Source organism: Triplophysa rosa, linkage group LG15 (genome assembly GCF_024868665.1).
Source record: "Triplophysa rosa linkage group LG15, Trosa_1v2, whole genome shotgun sequence".
Lineage (NCBI taxonomy): Eukaryota > Metazoa > Chordata > Actinopteri > Cypriniformes > Nemacheilidae > Triplophysa > Triplophysa rosa.
Window position 1 is genome coordinate 15,273,855 of NC_079904.1, and position 17,584 is coordinate 15,291,438.

The 17,584-nt window shown below is 40.3% G+C and overlaps 1 protein-coding gene across 7 annotated transcripts in view; it reads left to right on the forward strand.

Annotated features, from left to right (window-relative positions):
* cdc42bpb (CDC42 binding protein kinase beta (DMPK-like)) overlaps positions 1-17,584 on the forward strand; it is an 84,792-nt gene that overhangs the window by 44,706 nt on the left and 22,502 nt on the right. For all 7 annotated transcript variants that reach the window (XM_057352310.1, XM_057352311.1, XM_057352317.1 and 4 more), the window contains exons 3-14: positions 4,523-4,606; positions 5,962-6,057; positions 6,489-6,637; positions 8,000-8,093; positions 10,602-10,802; positions 10,994-11,242; positions 11,329-11,563; positions 11,744-11,863; positions 13,589-13,722; positions 14,864-15,106; positions 16,138-16,248; positions 16,347-16,594. In XM_057352310.1, the coding sequence (XP_057208293.1) occupies positions 4,523-4,606; positions 5,962-6,057; positions 6,489-6,637; positions 8,000-8,093; positions 10,602-10,802; positions 10,994-11,242; positions 11,329-11,563; positions 11,744-11,863; positions 13,589-13,722; positions 14,864-15,106; positions 16,138-16,248; positions 16,347-16,594 (1,964 nt within the window). The remainder of the gene's footprint in view (positions 1-4,522; positions 4,607-5,961; positions 6,058-6,488; positions 6,638-7,999; positions 8,094-10,601; positions 10,803-10,993; positions 11,243-11,328; positions 11,564-11,743; positions 11,864-13,588; positions 13,723-14,863; positions 15,107-16,137; positions 16,249-16,346; positions 16,595-17,584) is intronic.

Consider the following 17,584-nt stretch of genomic DNA (forward strand, 5'->3'; position numbering starts at 1 on the left):
AAATGTTGTGAATGTCTCCATAATTAACACACCTGGTAAGTTGATTCATGTGTGTCATATTAGAAGCAACTGACAATAGTCTCTCCCAAACATGGGAGCGAGGGGAGGGTCGGCCAAGGACATATTTTTTTTGTGCCATGAAAAGTGAGATATTTGTCATTCAAATGTAGTGAAGTACAGTAAAAAGTAAACAGAAAAAGTAATACTTAAGTACAAATACTCAAAAAGTGTACTTAAGTACAGTACTCAAGTAAATGTACTTCGTTACCCACCTCTGAACTAAATAAACCACCAAATCAGGGTATTTAGCCTATTATGTACTTTGCAAAGTGCAAACGCCACAAATTGTGTTTTACTAATATAATCTTTAATTTTGACATTTAAAACACCTCTCCCCTTTAAACTTTAAAACACGCACCGAGAGACACGTCTGACTTTAAAACTGCGCAACATGTGCCGCACCGAGAGACATGTCTGACTTTAAAACTGCGTACCTCACGCTGCACGGAGAGACACGTGTGACTTTAAAACTGCGCATCTCGTGCAGCACTGAGAGACAAGTGTGACTTTAAAACTGCGCACCTCGTGCAGCACTGAGAGACAAGTGTGACTTTAAAACTGCGCATCTCGTGCAGCACTGAGAGACAAGTGTGACTTTAAAACTGCGCATCTCACGCTGCACAAAGAGACGCATCCACGGAACTTAATTTGACCAATTTAAATGGGTTTAACATAATAAAATTTAGTTGGATTTACTTAATAATTTGTTCAATTAAAATTACTCCAAAAATTTTTTTTAAATCAAAACAACCAAAATTAGTAGATTTTATTCCCAAGATTTTTACGTTATTTTAACACATTTTTTTTGTTAAAAATAGGAACATAATTATATTAAGTATATTTTAATAATTTCTTTTCATAAAATATACTAAGGCACATAATCATTTTTTTCAGTGCATGCAGGCAGTCACAAATAGCCAGTTAGTGGACGAAAGCAGAATACTAAAGGTGTTCATTTGTACAATAAAAGCATGTTGTGACCAGAGACAAGTACTCAAAAGTCTTAAGGCCACGTGACAGCTTGGTGTGAGGAACAAAATTTTAAGTCATGAATCGTCCTCGCCACCTTGTTTATGCTTGCTGCAAAAAGATGTGACGCACCAGATTTGACGGCATTGGTTCTTGCATGTCATGTGGCTGGTGGTGATACAGCACATTGAAATATTTAACCTTGATATTTGTAGGCAAGGGGAGCCGTAATAAAGAGGTCATTCTTTGAATTGAATCTATTGAATCGAACTCAAATTCGTTTCCCTCTTGGGTGCGGATCGTTTGGGCAGGTGTGAATACAGCAATCTCACTCAGGTGCGGACCTAACAACCGTACAGAGACCCAGCTGAGGAGGTGGTTTCGGTCCGGTTCCAAACGAACTCTGGTACGGTTCGTTTAAGGTGTGAAGATGGCCAGTCCTCGATTCGACCAAGTTGCAGAAATCCGACTTCTGCGCAGTGCCACTGTCAGCATGCAATACTCCCTTTTCACATGACTTCACGCATCTTCCGTTCTGCCGCGAAGCAGTGTATCGTTACTTCCACTAGCACTCCAGTTCATAAGGTGGCGCTAATGCACCTATAAGCTGGTTTGCCAACCGCCAGTAAAACTCAAAAAGAAGAAGCTACTTCCGCTATAGCGCCTCATAGTTTACCAAGTCCCTTGCATGGCTAGATGATGTATAACGTCTTGCAGACAAATTTTTGCTAACGACAAGATCAAAGCTAGAGAATGATACAAATTCTTCGTTGAACAGTACCTGTTTGATTATGAAGGTAAGTGTTTTGGTTTCTTTTTGTGTTAGCGAAGGTGCTAGGATAAGTTCTTGAATACGTGTTCTGTCAGTTTTTTTTCCACTGTTGTTAAATTCCAGCGCGACGGAAAAACGGAAGTTCTTCTTCTTGTTTGTTGCAAGACGGATGTTATGATACACTGCTTTGCGAAAAGGCGGTAGTTAAGTGACGTCATTGTGAAAAGGGCCTATAGGCGCACATAAGTGCACACTCTCGCCGCCGGAACTGTCATAGGGATGGTTACCGGAACCCAGTAGGCCTATTAAACGGGCACCGGGGCTAAACACGCAGCACGGGCAGCCTGTGTCTGTGAATGCTTTTTACTTGCGCCTGGCTCCGCACTGCGCTGCGTGTCTCCTAAATATGTAGTAGGGGTGTGCACTACTTTAGTCGAATATTAGATCTGCAATTATTATTTGAAAATTAAAAACGTGTTCCAAAAACTTCCCCACAGGGTTAAGCTTCATCTGTAATGACACACAAAATATTTAAATTAGTCTGCGGTCTGAGTGAACAAAGATTTAGGAACACATACAAATTCATTTTTAAGTTTACACACCGGCCGCTCACATCACCATATCAAAATGATTTAAAATACTTATCTGGTGAGCCACAGAATGCGGTAACGTTACTTATTACGTTGGTATTTTTATACCTAATGTATTATTACATTATTAACATTCGTTTATTTATTACCATAACTTAAGAGCGGCTTTTATTTCTAAATTCATGTTCATTTGTTAAAAATACATCAACGAATGCTAATTTAAGCTTGAAACATGAAAATGTAGATTTAACTGCAACTATTGGCTTTAGAATAAGATTGGTATCTTTTTCCATACCTAAAAGCCTGTATTTTCCTCCTAAGAGCTATGATGGGGTCGTCGCCTTCAAGTTATAGCCTGCAAATGAATTTCTAACTGAAGTTTGCGCGGATGTTTTTCGTTTAAAACACGCTGTATGGTTACCTTGCAAAGCTAAATAAGGATGACGCTGACAATGAAACTCGAAAGAGAACAACATTTATATGCGGTGGGGATCAGTTGAATTAGTATCTTCCTCAAATGACGGTCACATAATAAAGATGGAAACATGCACTACAATGGCTCCGTCTGTGTTGCGGGGTATTTTTCAGGATCTTAACTCATACAGTCGGCATGGCGGTATCAAGCCCGTTGACTTTATTTATTATCAACATTATAAATGATAAAATCAGATATTCTTGTCATTTTTGGCTACTGTTAACGGGCACACGAAGAGTAGCGCGTCGTCTTTCTTTTTTACCGGCTGAGGTACATACTCTTACCAGATTAAAATAGGCCTATATACATTCTGTTTTGTATGTTTTTTTTACATTCTGTTTTTATCCGCATGGGTTTAAATGCTGTTTTTATGTAGGCTAATCTTTTCAACTTAAAAAAAAACACATATACTGGATATATACAGTATATAATATTAGTGCGTTATGAATATTTAATGATAATTAAGCTTGCTGTGAAATTTTGACTAAATAAAAACGTTAAAAATTAGGTCTTAATTAACTTAATTTAAATAAAAAATATTCTAATATTCGTTTTTATGAGCTGGAATACTTGCTCATTTATACTTGCTCATATTTGCTCATTTCATTTGGATTAAATGACGTGGCACATTTAATTTATTTTGTACTCGTTTTTAAAATAATAATACAAATGAATACAGCCAAATATACAATGTTTTATTAAATTGAGAATTTAAGTAATCCAGAATTTTATTCTAATAAAATAAACCCATTTAAAATGTTTAACTTTTGTTAAAGTAGCAGCTATATTGAACCAACCCATTTCTTTTAATGCTGCTGGTCCAAGCTAAAGACAATTTATTTTACATTTAAAAAAAATAAAGCAGTGTAAGTTTTATTCTTAATGTCTTTGTTTTGGTTTCCTTATTTGCATAAAAATATGAAAAAGAACTGATAAGTACACCGATAACAGTATTTGTAATACCATTCAAATCTATGATACCCATCCCTAGTTTTGCAGCACATCTTCGTCTTTTCAAAATCCTAATAAAAGCATCATATAGAAGACATTGTGTCTTAGGATGCTATTATAGTTTCTGCATATTGTGTTAGTAGCTGATAAAATAAAAACGGCACTACGAAAGATCTCCACAATTAGCCTATTTTTGCACTTCCTGCTTTTCCCTGCCTGACAATTTCTGTCCAATGAATGGATGACCTTAGCACACATGTGGTTTTGTTTACAATTTTGGTTCACTTGCAAAAAGGGCAGTGTGAAAGCGAACCACACCAAACCCAAAAAATCAACATTGCATTTGGTCCGGACCAAAGCAAGTGAACTAGCGGACTTTCCTGGTGCGAATACACCCCAAGTAAGGGATAATGTACAGGTACAGGTAGGTTGTTATCGCAGATAAGGTTGGTGACCTCGAGTGCCGCCCCTCCTCTTCAGTCTCAAATCTGAGCGTTCCTGTTATTTGCCTTTCAGAATCACCAAAGATCAAAAGCATCTCATTCAGAGACTTTGTTTCCCCGCAGGGATTTTGCTCTAAGTGGGCCACGGTTGCATAAATGAATAAATAAAGGCGACAAAAATCTGATTCCCCACAGCTTCTGAATCAAGCTGAGTTTTGGTTTGTTTGTATGCATTGACTAACCCCCCATCTCCTATCCGCAGGTTGCCGTGGTGAAGATGAAACACACAGAGCGTGTTTACGCCATGAAGATCCTCAACAAGTGGGAGATGCTGAAGAGGGCCGAGGTGAAGACCTTCCTGCTAATGCTCACAAATGCAATAATGAATGAATAAAATAAAAAATAATGATGCAATGAACACTTGAAATCTAGTCAACATTAGCAAGAGGATTATAAGTTTGTGTGAGTTTTTCTATATAAAGTGATTCTGTTATTGGTAGCGATGCACCGGTATGTAAATTTTGGCCGATAACCGATAATTCTTGAACACTGGAAGCCGATAACCGATATATTGGCAAATTTACAGTATCTAAATATTAATGTAACATTTTCTGAGACTGAAAACTCTTTACCCCCCTGAAAATCGTGTAGAAAGCCTACTTTACACTAACTTTTATGGTATAATGTTTATTTAATAAACAAATTTAAGAGGTTCTTCCAGAGTAACCCAGAAAGGTGTTCTCAATAGCCACGAGTCTAACAGGTCTCAAGTCAGAAAGCATTCAGACAGCAGTCGACTTCAAATAATATGACTTTGTTCCTATAATTTACACATTCATAATACTACATCATCAATGTTTTGCTAATAGCAGTAAGTGAATGATCACGACAGAAAGACAGTACTGTACTGTATTTTAACTGTGAGCAGCGTGCAACTGAAGTGGTTCAACCAGAGGAAATGATTCATATATTTGGCTATAATATGTTGGCATAAATTTTATTATCCGATATGGCCGATAATTTATCGTGCATCCCTAGTTATAGGCCTTTAAACTTTTAAATTTAAGAGCCAATAGCTCCCTGTTGAATACAAGATTTGAAAAATACTTGATATGTCAATATGTGGACACCCTACAGACACTCTTGGCTGTGCCTCCGCACACTTTAAGGATAAAATAGACTCAACGTTTTATATATGTGGCTCTTGTCTTGATCTTTCTACATGGGCTTCTGGTGCTCACCTGTCCAAATGGCCCGATACCAGTAACCAAATGTGTCAGTCATTTTCCTTTCTACATGGGCTCCTTAAGCCAGTTTCAGGCTTATGAGTTGTGAAAAGTTACCCATGGCCTCCCAGAGGCATGTCATTAATCCTCTTTGAGCTTCCCTGGGCTTCTTTTGTTGCCGTTCCCAGAAACTCCCTGGTCTTGATTCAAACAGTTATTAGATCTTCAGATCGAGGTGTAGCAGAAATATTAAAATAGTAAATGATAAGTATTGCCGAAAAGCTGAGATTGGGAAAGCCGTGTTACATCATCGCTGCAGAGGGTTCATTTATTGAGTGATTTACCAAATTGTGCTTGATCCCTAAAAACTGTGGTTGTAACATGTGGCCTTGTGTGTGCTTTTAAACCGCAAAAATGCTGTGTTTTAAATAAATATTACAGTGACATTTAATAAATCTGTTTGTATCTTCTGTAGACTGCGTGTTTCAGAGAAGAGAGGGAAGTCCTGGTGAATGGAGACTGCCAGTGGATCACCACCCTGCATTATGCCTTCCAGGATGACAACTACCTGGTGTGCATCTCCACTAAAAGCACCCATATATCCCATAACATCACTAAACACACGTAAAGGGATAGTTCAGCCCAAAATTAAAATTCTGTTATCATTTACTCACCCTCTTGTCATTTCAAACCTGTATGAAAACATAAGATGATATTGAGAAGAATGTTGGTAACCAATGGGTACCGCCGTTGTTCGGATACCAACATTCTTCGAAATATCTTCTATTGTGTTTTGCAGAACAACCTAAGTCATACCGGTTTAAAATGACAAGTGGGTGAGGAAATAGTGGCACAATTGTCATTTTTGAGTGAACTATCCCGTTAATTCAGCGCACTGGCAATGTTCAATAAAATGGTTCTATTCTTAGATGTCTTTCAGTTGAGAATGTGAAGTGCTGAGTCAGTGTCTGTGTGATAAAAGATGATTTTCTCCACCCGCAGTACTTGGTGATGGATTATTACGTGGGTGGTGACCTGCTGACTCTGCTTAGTAAGTTTGAGGACCGACTCCCGGAGGACATGGCCAAGTTTTATGTGGCGGAGATGGTGCTTGCTATCCACTCCATCCACCAGCAGCGCTATGTACACAGGTGAAACAATTTTATGTGTGTATGTGTTGAATAAAATCCGAATGGCAAGTATTTTTAGTTTCATGGAGACAGAATGTTCATGGACCATATGAAGGCAACCCCTTCCTGTCTAAGTGGGCAGTTTTAGCCGAAATGCGCTGCATTGTGCACCACACTTTATGCCGAGGGTTAAAAATCATTCACGCAAGAACAGATCCAGACAAAACACATCAAACAGTGATTCACCTCAAGTATATGAACACACACACAGAAGCAAGATCGAGTGCTTATTGGCTCTGATAGGGGCACACATCGCTCATCCGCACATAATGCATGTAATGAAATGATTGCAGATGGCGGTTTATTCTGGCTTGTACATCAGGTTCAGAGGCCTTTTCCTGGCTGCTTGTACCGGGCTGCCATCCGGTCCAGCTGAGCCTCCTCTTCCTTCTTTCAGTGGTGCTTCCCTTCTGACACCAGCAGCAGTTTGTACTATATTACCCCAGCCAATCACAACAGCCCGCCTTACTTTTTCACATTTATCAGGAATGTTCCCAAATTTTTGTTCTTGCTGAGTAAAACGCGGATCCTTTGGCCACCTCAGCAGAAGTGTGTGTGTGCGTGCGCGTGCGCGTGCGTGTCAATTAGGGTTAGGCGATACTTGGAATATTAGATATTATCAAGATTATTGTGTGTTTAAATATAATAATATCCACACGAGTGCTCCATGTATTCCACACAAAATATTTAGCAGCTGTTGAAAGAAGTCATTGAATGTGGCGTTTCTCATTTTCTCTTTCTCTGTATGGAATAAATAAGGTGTTCACTGGCACCATTGGTGACCAGCCTGCCCGGGCACAGCAGCTGACTGCAGTAATGACGGGGCTCTTAAAAACATGTGTCGGCCAGTGTTGCTTATGCTGAGCCTGTTGGACAGCCCGTGAGGTTGTGAATGGTGTTATTTGTGAGTGTGTTTGTGTTAGGGTGTGTGTTATAGCGTGATGAGTTTTGACACCGTGTTTACTCTGTACCCGCTGTGCTCACCATGGTGCCAGGATTGTGGAACAGAGGGCACTGTGTGTGTGGCCCAGTCATAGAGAGACAGGGACTGTGTGTGTGAGAAAAAATAGTGAAGGAGGGTGAACAAAGGCCGGCTGTTTACATGGAGAGCAGGGCAATGGCTGGGCATGGAGAAACAGCCACCCTGGAGAGCGGCACATTCGGGGTGCAGTGCCCACTGGATGAGAAATGCCTCTCAGCTCAGGGCAAAATCAGTTGGTCTATATGACTGCAATGTGTTCCAATAAAAAATTAAATAGTATAACAAAAATGAAAGTTACCTAAAAAAAGTAGAATAGTTATTTGATGTTTTGTGTTCCACAGGGACATTAAACCCGACAACGTTCTGCTAGACTTGAACGGTCACATTCGTCTCGCGGACTTCGGCTCCTGTCTGAAAATGATGCAAGATGGAACGGTGAGTATGGGATAAAGATTCGCAGCGTCACACTAAAACCGCACCGCGTTTGTCACCCCAACAGGGTGGTCTCCCCTCTGCCCTCTCCTCTGTGTGTTCCTGACATTGATAGAGTTGGTTTTTGCCCCTGCTGCCCTAAAAAGGGAGGGCTAATGAGAAAACCCAGCGCTGCCCACCCCTCTCGCTCACAGACTGATGAGTCACCATAGTGCACCGATAACACCACCAAGGCCAATACAGCGTTTATCTGCTGCTGTTTGCGTGCTTCCCGTGTGCCAGCTGCATGTAGAAGGATTGAACAAGACTTTTTGTGTTCCATAACAAACGCTCTCTAATACCTGGATCAGATTCTTCTGTTAAAAAACTGTTTCAGTTTTCCAGTACTGATTCTCTGGGTTTGTGGATATCTACACTTAAAGGGGAAGTTCACTTTAGAATGACAATTGTATGATTGTTTACTCACCCTCATGTCATCCAAGACGTCCATGTCTTTATTTCTTCTGTAGAAACTAATCCAAGGTTGTTGAGGAAAACGTTTCCGGACCTTGCTCCATATAATGGATTTAATGGGTGGCAAGATTATTTAAGGTCCAAATTTCAGTTTCTTCGCAGCTTTAAATGGCTAAACGCGACACCAGCCGATGAATTAGGGCGTTTTCTAGCGAAACGATTAGTCATTTTCTAAGAAAAATTCTACTTTTTAACCACAAATGCACAGCTTGCACCCAACCGTGTTGCGCGTTCACGACTTCCCATAATACGTAATCACATTGGAAAGTCATGCGTCTGATGTAAGCCGATGTACTGACCAATTGTTTACGAGTGGTGAGAACGAAGACCGTTCAGTTGTTGCTGGATGTTTTGCGAAACATATTATGTTTTTGAGGAGGATTATTGTTTAAAATGGTCCGTTCGTGTGCTTATCCGGGATGTTTAAACCTCAGACACGTGGCCTTTCCAACGTGATTACGTATTACGGGAAGACGTGAACGCACAACACGGTTGGATGCAAGCCATGTATTTGTCAAGTCAACTTTCTTTATATAGCTCTTTTTACAATTTTCATTGTTACAAAGCAGCTGTACATGAAAAGGTTCAAAAGTAGAATTTTTCTTAGAAAAGTGTCATTTTGTGTAGGATCTATTGACAGAAATGCAATATAATATACATGAGTCAAAGACGAAAAAGGGTTTAAGCAAAAAACAATAAGTGTAAAACTGCTTTAAATAGTTGTTGTTCCAAAAAAAGCTGTTTAATTTAATTGCATTTTTGTTTTTCTGAGCAAAAAATAAATATCATACATTTTCCCCTGATTTACAGAAGACGCCCTCTAAAATGTCATTCAGTGTAACAATCTTGTCAGGCATATTTACAACAAAAATCAATTCATGACATATGAAAAGACTAATTACTTTCACCCGAAATGCTAATTAATTATTATTTTTTAATTTGCCACTATCCTAAGTTTTGCCAATTTGTCAATAAGAATTTTTTACTCATTTAAAGCCCGATAAAATGTATCTCTTTCAGCAAAACAAAAACATGATGACATCTTAGTCCTGTGTCAGCCACCGTAGTGCTTCGAAAGGGAGATGTGGAGTGAGCCGTTGGTTGCAATTCGCAACCTCACCACTAGATGCCGCTAAATTTCACACGTTGCACCTTTAAGGTTACAAATTTGGAATTTCACTCATACCAGTTCTTGGAAATGCACTCAAAAGATGAGTCATGCTATCGATCACTCTGACTCCTAGTCAGTTTTAAGGCCAGTTGTTTTTCTATGATGTATTTCCTGTTAAATCAGGAAGTTGGGATGTTTGCTGTAGATGGGCACACCCTTAATTTGACAAATTATTGACTTGACAGCTGTGATTTGTTCATTCTCTTTATTAGAACACCACTGCTGCGTTCCTGAAGAGGCATCCGCCTCTGAAAGGAAGATGACAAGACCGTGATTATTGCATTTCTTCTGCACGCTCTGAGGAGCAAATCATTTATTATGAATACTATTTATAAAAAGAGCTTCTCCTATTGGAGAAACTTCTATTTTCCTCAGTGATGATTGGCATCAGCTTATCAGAAAGTTATGATTTTGACTCATTTGAATGAAAGTTTTATGCGATATTCCACTTTTGCATATAGGCTAAGCACATAGCTGTTGATAGTCAGAGGTATTGGTGGATGAAACATGCCTGTTCAAGAGATTATTTTATTGTACCAGAAACTTTGTACACACCCATGAGTGCAAGATCAATTAATCATTCTTGAAAAATAACCCGAGGTCAAGACGTTAAGAATGTTTTGAGCACTTTGTGTGTGTTTTTAGTACATCTTTTATGAGTGTGGTTGAGTAAGAGTTGGCATGGTGCGTATTTCATACCCTCAATGTTGTGAATAGTCATGATTTTGTTTTGTTTGTCTTGGTTAGTGTCTATAGCTGCCGCAATAGAATTCATTATGCTTTAACTGCAGTTCATTTGTGACCTCACTTTCTGTTTTTCTCTGTAGGTCCAGTCTTCAGTGGCTGTGGGCACACCGGACTACATCTCTCCAGAGATCCTGCAGGCCATGGAGGATGGCATGGGGAAGTATGGACCAGAATGTGACTGGTGGTCTCTAGGGGTCTGCATGTACGAGATGCTGTACGGTGAGACGCCCTTCTATGCCGAGTCCTTGGTGGAGACCTACGGAAAGATCATGAACCATGAGGTAGGCATCATTTGTTTACTTGTTATCTGGCTCAGCCCTTACATTTTCGAAGAGTCATCTTTAAGAAAGCTAAACATACTTGGTCATACATTAGAGCACCACAAACCCCCAATTCATACCTTCTCAGAGTAGCTCTCTTCATTCTTTCATCCATCGTCTGATTTCTTAACCAAGCGATTTGTGCTATTCAGGAGCGTTTCCAGTTCCCCTCCCACATCACAGATGTGTCTGAAGAGGCTAAAGACCTGATCCAGCGGCTGATCTGCAGCAGAGAGCGCAGGCTGGGGCAGCAAGGTATTGAGGATTTCAAGAAACACCCGTTCTTTGCAGGCATCAACTGGGAAAACATCCGCAACACAGAGGCTCCGTACATCCCTGACGTGAGCTCTCCGTCGGACACCTCAAACTTTGATGTGGACGACGATGTGCTGAAAAACCTGGTTGGTGTCACTCAGAAATGTTCAAGCGTTACATTATTTAACAACGTGACAGCGTTTTTTTACATTTGACCTCTGTGCTCCAACAGGACATCGTTCCGCCAGTCTCGCACACGGGTTTCACCGGGCAGCACCTGCCCTTCGTGGGCTTCACCTACACCACAGAGAGCTGCTTCTCAGACCGAGGGAGCTTAAGGAGGGTGGTATTTACAGACGGAGGTGCTGGGGAAGATCTCCAAGACGGGGGGTTGCAGGTGGAGGCCTTCGAGAAGAGGATTCGCTGCCTGGAGCAAGAAAAGCAGGAGCTGAGTCGCAAGCTGCAGGGTAATAACCCAATCTGATATCTCTTGGAGACATTACACTTTACTTTTTATGACATTAAGGAGTGTTAATAGTTCTGTGCAGAGGTTCTTAGCCTTGCAGTTGACAACTTGTACGTTGATACAGCATTTTTACTGTGAGTAGTAAAACATTGTGTAAAGTTCTCTACACGTGATTTCCTAGAATCCACTCAGGCGGTTCAGTCTCTTCATGGCTCTGGGCGCGGAGCTGGCACACTCGGCCGCGATAAAGAGATTAAAAAACTCAATGAGGAAATCGATCGACTGAAGAAGAAACTGGCAGGTGAGAGTGGCCTTTACTGTTAGGGATATTACATTATAGACTATGGTATATATATGGAGTCCATGTCCAAGTTGTTATTTAAAGCTGTGAACTTACATTCTTAGAAAGCTGACACGATGTGTTTTTGTGTCAGGATTTTAAGTCATTGACACTTTTATTTATCAGAATGTTTTAATTTGATTGTTTGGCCATATATTTTTATTTACCAGTGATTTGGTAAAATTATTAAAAACCATTGAGGAAAATCAGCAACCTCACTTTGCATAAACTGTTATTGGGAAAAGATATATTCTCTTATAATATAATATAATTTCAAAGTCAAGCGAGTATTTCCATTTCATAGCCATTTAAACTTCAAAGTCTTCAGCAAATAAGTGCACAAACGTGCCATCATTTTGACAAAATTTGTCTTATACAGTATTCACAGGTAAGTTGTAATTGAAATGAACAATATTAGACAGAAGTGCTAGATACAGTCCTGAACAAAATCTTATGACCGAGGGAAACATTACAAGTATTCGCATTTCTCGCTGGTGGATCGTAACCAGGTTGTAAGTACTGCTTCAAAATGCCAAAGCAAGAAACAGGAACAAGAGACCAAAAAACAGAGAGTGGGCAATTTCTTGAAAACTTCATTTAAACTCAAACAGGCTGTTCATCAGCTGATCAAAAGTTTAAGACCATAGCCTTAAAAAGTTAAAATCTGCACAAAAATATGGCTTTCATGTCATTGTTCTTCAGGTAGTCACACTGTAATGATCTCCTGATGGCAAAGGCAAAAAGGCTTTCTGTCTTAGAACGTGGCAGGATTGCGGAGCTGCACAAGCAAGGGCTCTCGCAACGTGCCATCGCTGCCGAGGTTGGACGCAGTCAGTCATTGCAAATTTCTTAAAAGATCCTGAGAGTTATGAGATAACAAAGTCAAGTGGTAGACCCAAAAATATTCACCTGCTCTGAGCCGGAGGATCCGACGGGCTGTCCGTGAAGACACAGGGCGATCCTCAACCCAAATGAAGGCCCTTACTGATGCTGACTGCAGCCCAATAACCATAAGACGGCATCTGTGAGAGAAGGGCTTCAAGAACAAAAAACTTCTTCAAAAGCCACGTCTCCTTCCACGCCACAAACTTGCCCTTTTGGAATTTGCAAGGGAGCACCAAACATGAGACATTGACAGGTGGAAAAATTGACAGGTCCATTTTTGACACTTTTAGTTCTGTTGTGGGGGGTTTTGGGGCTATGGTCTTAAACTTTTGATCAGTTGATGAACAGCCTGTTTGAGCTTAAATTAAGTTTTCAAAAAATTGCCCACTCTCTGTTTTTTGTCCTTGTTCCTGTTTCTTGTTTTGGCATTTTGAAGCAGTACTTAAAACCTGGTTATGATCCACCAGCGAGAAATGCGAATACTTGTAATGTTTCCCCCGGTCTTAAGATTTTGTTCAGGAGTGTATAATGCAAGTAATGATGTTTTATAAGAACTGTAATTGTAGCTGCATTAAAATAAACACAAAACATATTATATTATTGAATTTATAGAGTTAGATTTACTCATTGTTTAAAGGAGAGCTTTAGGCAAAACCTTGAAAAAAGACCTTCAATAAAATAAAAAGAGAAATCTCATATTTGATATTAATCCATCTAATTATCACGATGCTCTGTTTGTAAGCTTTTGAATCAGTTACCAATCACGTCCAAGCTCACTCTCAATGATGGGTCTCTCCTCAGACTCTGATAGGCTGGAGCACCAGCTGGAGGAGGCTGTGACTCTTCGACAGGACTTTGAAAGTTCCTCCACTAAACTAAAGGCCCTGGACAAGCAAGTCAGAGCTCTCAGGCATGAGAAAGAGGAGATTCATAAGGTATGAATAACTATGGAGTTTATCCTCTGAAATGGATAAACCTAAACCTTTTACCTTCATATTTTTTTGTTCTGTATCAAAATCTTTTATTGTCATGTGTATTATGATATGTTCCTCAAGCCTGTTACCCTTCCTTTAAATGTATAGGCTACTTTTAGATGGTTATTTATACGACATGTTTAGCATAAATTGAACACTACCTCCTGAAATCATATGTTTTTACTATAGACGGTTTTAGCTGCAACAACGTAAACAAACGTTATGTGACCCAAACTTCACTTCCGGTAGACCTCCACAAAGAATCAATAACTGTTGCGTAGTTTTAATGTAATTTAATACAATTAACATGCAATAAAATATGAATATTAATTCAATTGTTATATTATAACCAAACTTAACTTTGGCCAGGCGCGTGCGTCCGTCTGTACCAGTACATATACACGGAATATTATATGTTAATGCTTTGTATGTTGAAAGGGAACACTATCCCATCATGCAAACAATCATTCTCTCCTTTGTTTCCTTTGCGAAACAGATGAAAACTCATTTTATCTGTCTGTAACTCAAACTACATAGACAAGAAAGAGAACGAAAAATAGGAATAAATCAAACCAGATCAGTCAGATAAACTGCACTGATAGTAAAAAAAAAGGTTTTCCTCTTAAATGTTAATCACATTTAATGTCATTGCCCTCTTACACAGCATAGGTCAAAATTCTCAACACGCACTCACATTTCTAATCTGATTTGTCGGCCTGTTCCACTTGACTGTTGACCGTGAGCCCTGATTGGCTGAAGCACCTCAAGAGCAGTTTTAGCGCAATATCTGCCATGAATAAAAAGACTTTTATTTGACCAATTTTCTGTTTTAATGTCGTCCTCACGAGTGCGGGTACGCTTTTCTAGCTCACAACTCCCAATTCTCTTGACGATTTCTATTTCTCACTCAGCCTCCTTTTCAGTTCCAACTCTCTAGGCGCGGCTGTTCTTTTTCTCTCCTTCCACGACTCCTCTCTCACACTCTAATCCGCACATCGTTTTCTCTGCTTTCATCTCAGATCCCTGCACCTGTACTCGCCTTTCTCTGGCCTTCTTCATTCTCTATCCTGCTCAAATCTATTGCTCTTCTTTGTCATTCCAGCAACTTGTGGAGTCTCTGGACCGCCTTAAGTCTCAGACCAAGGAGCTGAAGGACGCCCACCAGCAGAGGAAACTGGCCATGCAGGAGTTCTCCGAGGTGAATGAGCGCATGGCCGAGCTGCGCTCGCAGAAGCAGCGTCTGTCGCGGCAGCTCCGGGACAAGGAGGAGGAGATGGAGGTGGTTATGCAGAAGCTCGATGCCATGCGGCAGGACATCCGCAAAACCGAGAAGGCCCGCAAGGAGGTGAGCTGCAGGGGGAGGGGCTTCACTAATGTGGGCGGTTTGTTCGGGCCTGTTCTTGCATGTAGAATGAATAAATCGATCTGAAGGTTTCACAACACATTTTTTAGTATCTGTATATATTAAGAAAAAAGAAAAAATTCAGGCGGATGTAAGAATGCACCTGCTTGAACAGCATGCATGCTTATGACGTACCTGTTAGCAACATAATTCAAAGGGCGTGAAAATTTAACCAAGATTGAAAGGGTCAGGGTCACGCCCCATCTTGTAATGTTATGATCTTTTTTTGGATCTGTTTTAAAAGCAAATGAAGATTAATTGTCGCAGGCTCTCAGTCATGAAGATGCATTTACGCTCCATGCGTCATCCTGGTATTCCAAACTATCGGTCTGGCTCCCGTCGAGTGTTTATGACTCGGCACCAACATGTTAGTCAGATGGAAACAAGGTTTTGGAACGCAGCACATTTTTGAACATCATCAGTCACGCTTCGCAGAGAAGCCAGGAATGCAACTCCTCCGTTTAGCTCGGCAGCTCCGGATCTCCCTAGACGAAGAGAGGAATGTCTTCACGCCCCTCTTATCGTCGGCCCTCCCCACCGCCTCCTCTCCCTGATGACCAGCCTCGCAGACCCTGTGACCTTCTTTAGACCTCGGTGGCTAACTAAAGCCAGATGAGCGACACTGACCGCGGTTCAGGCTCACTGCTGACTCTGACTACAGTGGGTTTGGGAAATCAAGGGCTTTTCCGCACTCCCAGCTGCCCGGTTATACTTTCTCATTCTTTGTCTTGTTTTATGTCTCTCTTTTAAACAAGACTTTGGGAGGATGTATCTTGGGACAAGAATTGTTGCTTTTCTTATGGGAAGTTTTGATGTCAGGAAGTCTTTCGTGGTCAAAGACCCCTCAGAATAAAATGAAACTTGACACACTGCATGCGTGACTGGATGTAAACAGGTCAAAAGTAAAGGGTTTATGGGTAAAAGAATGACCAATGTGAGTTCTTGCATCATGTTGTTTTTGTTGTGTGTGATAGCTGGAGTCTCAACTGGAGGACGCGTGTGCCGAAGCCTCTAAGGAGCGTAAGCTCAGAGAGCACAGTGAAGTCTACTCCAAACAACTGGAGAGCGAGTTGGAAACACTCAAGGTCAGGGGTCACATTTTTCACACTCCGATCATTTCCAGCCATCGTGTAGTTTTCCTGTAGCTCAGCTGGTAGTGTTCCTTTCTATCTCTGTCTCTCAGGTGAAGCAGGGAAGCGGCCGTGCGTCAGGCCTAGGGTCAGAGACCCAGCAGGAGCTCACCAAGGTGAAGTCGGAGCTGGATAAAAAGGTGCTGTTCTTTGAGGAGGAGCTGGTGAGGCGTGAAGCTTCTCACACTACAGAGCTGAAGAACATGAGGAAGGAGCTTCATGACTCTGAGAGCCAGCAGTTGTCGCAGCACAAAGAGCTGCTGGTGCTCAAAGACAAACTGGAAAAGGCCAAGAGAGAGCGGTGAGAATTATTAGTGCCCTAATGCTCTGTGAAAGCAAAAACAATTAATGATGGGTCGATATGTTAGATGTTAGCCTGTGAAGATATTTAGCTGCTTCAAGATAGTAAAAATTAGCCTGTGAGTTTGCCAGATTATAGACCGTTTCAGAGTGACAACATAAACAAACGTTACTACCCTTGTGCGCATTAGTGGGCTGCACTTAACTTCCGGTACACATTCACAAACAATAGAGTGCCTGTAGATTATTTCTGATGACAATCAAAAGAAACCGAGAAGAACCGTTACTTGGCTAAACTCGCCTCTCCAATATTTTGAATTTAGACTGCGATACCAAGCTCAACCGCTAGATGTCAACGTCCCATACGGTTTGTTTAAATGCAACCAAACTGCAGGACCCATATAACAAATTGTTTTTTTAATTAATGAACATACAACAAAATTCAACAAATAATTAATTTAATACAATTATTAGACAATAATATAATATAAAATTAACATAAATTAAATATAAATACTTATATTATTGGACAATAGCCAAACACAAACTGGAAGTTAACTGCGGGTCAGGCGCGTCCGATGAAACGGTCTATAAACAACACGTTTTCATCAATTAAGGTTTAAGTTAGTGCCGAGCTATATTGATGAAAATTGCAATATGAAGTAACTTCAATTAATAATGCATTATACTATATTTGCGATACAATGACGTTGTAAGTTTGTACAATTAGTTTAAATTATATTAAAATATATTAAAAATACTTTTCTGGGAAAACCATTTTTTCAGGGGAAAAGAAAGCATCACTAAAACTTCTGAAAGTAAACAGACACGTTTTACTGATGCAGTACATAAAAACAAATCATACAATGCTATTTTATCAATGCAAATACAAAACTTTAAAGGTCCAGGATGTGAAATTAAGCGGCACACACTGCACCTTTAAATACCACCTATCTGCTATTTACATTGACCTAACACAATTGTTTTTTGT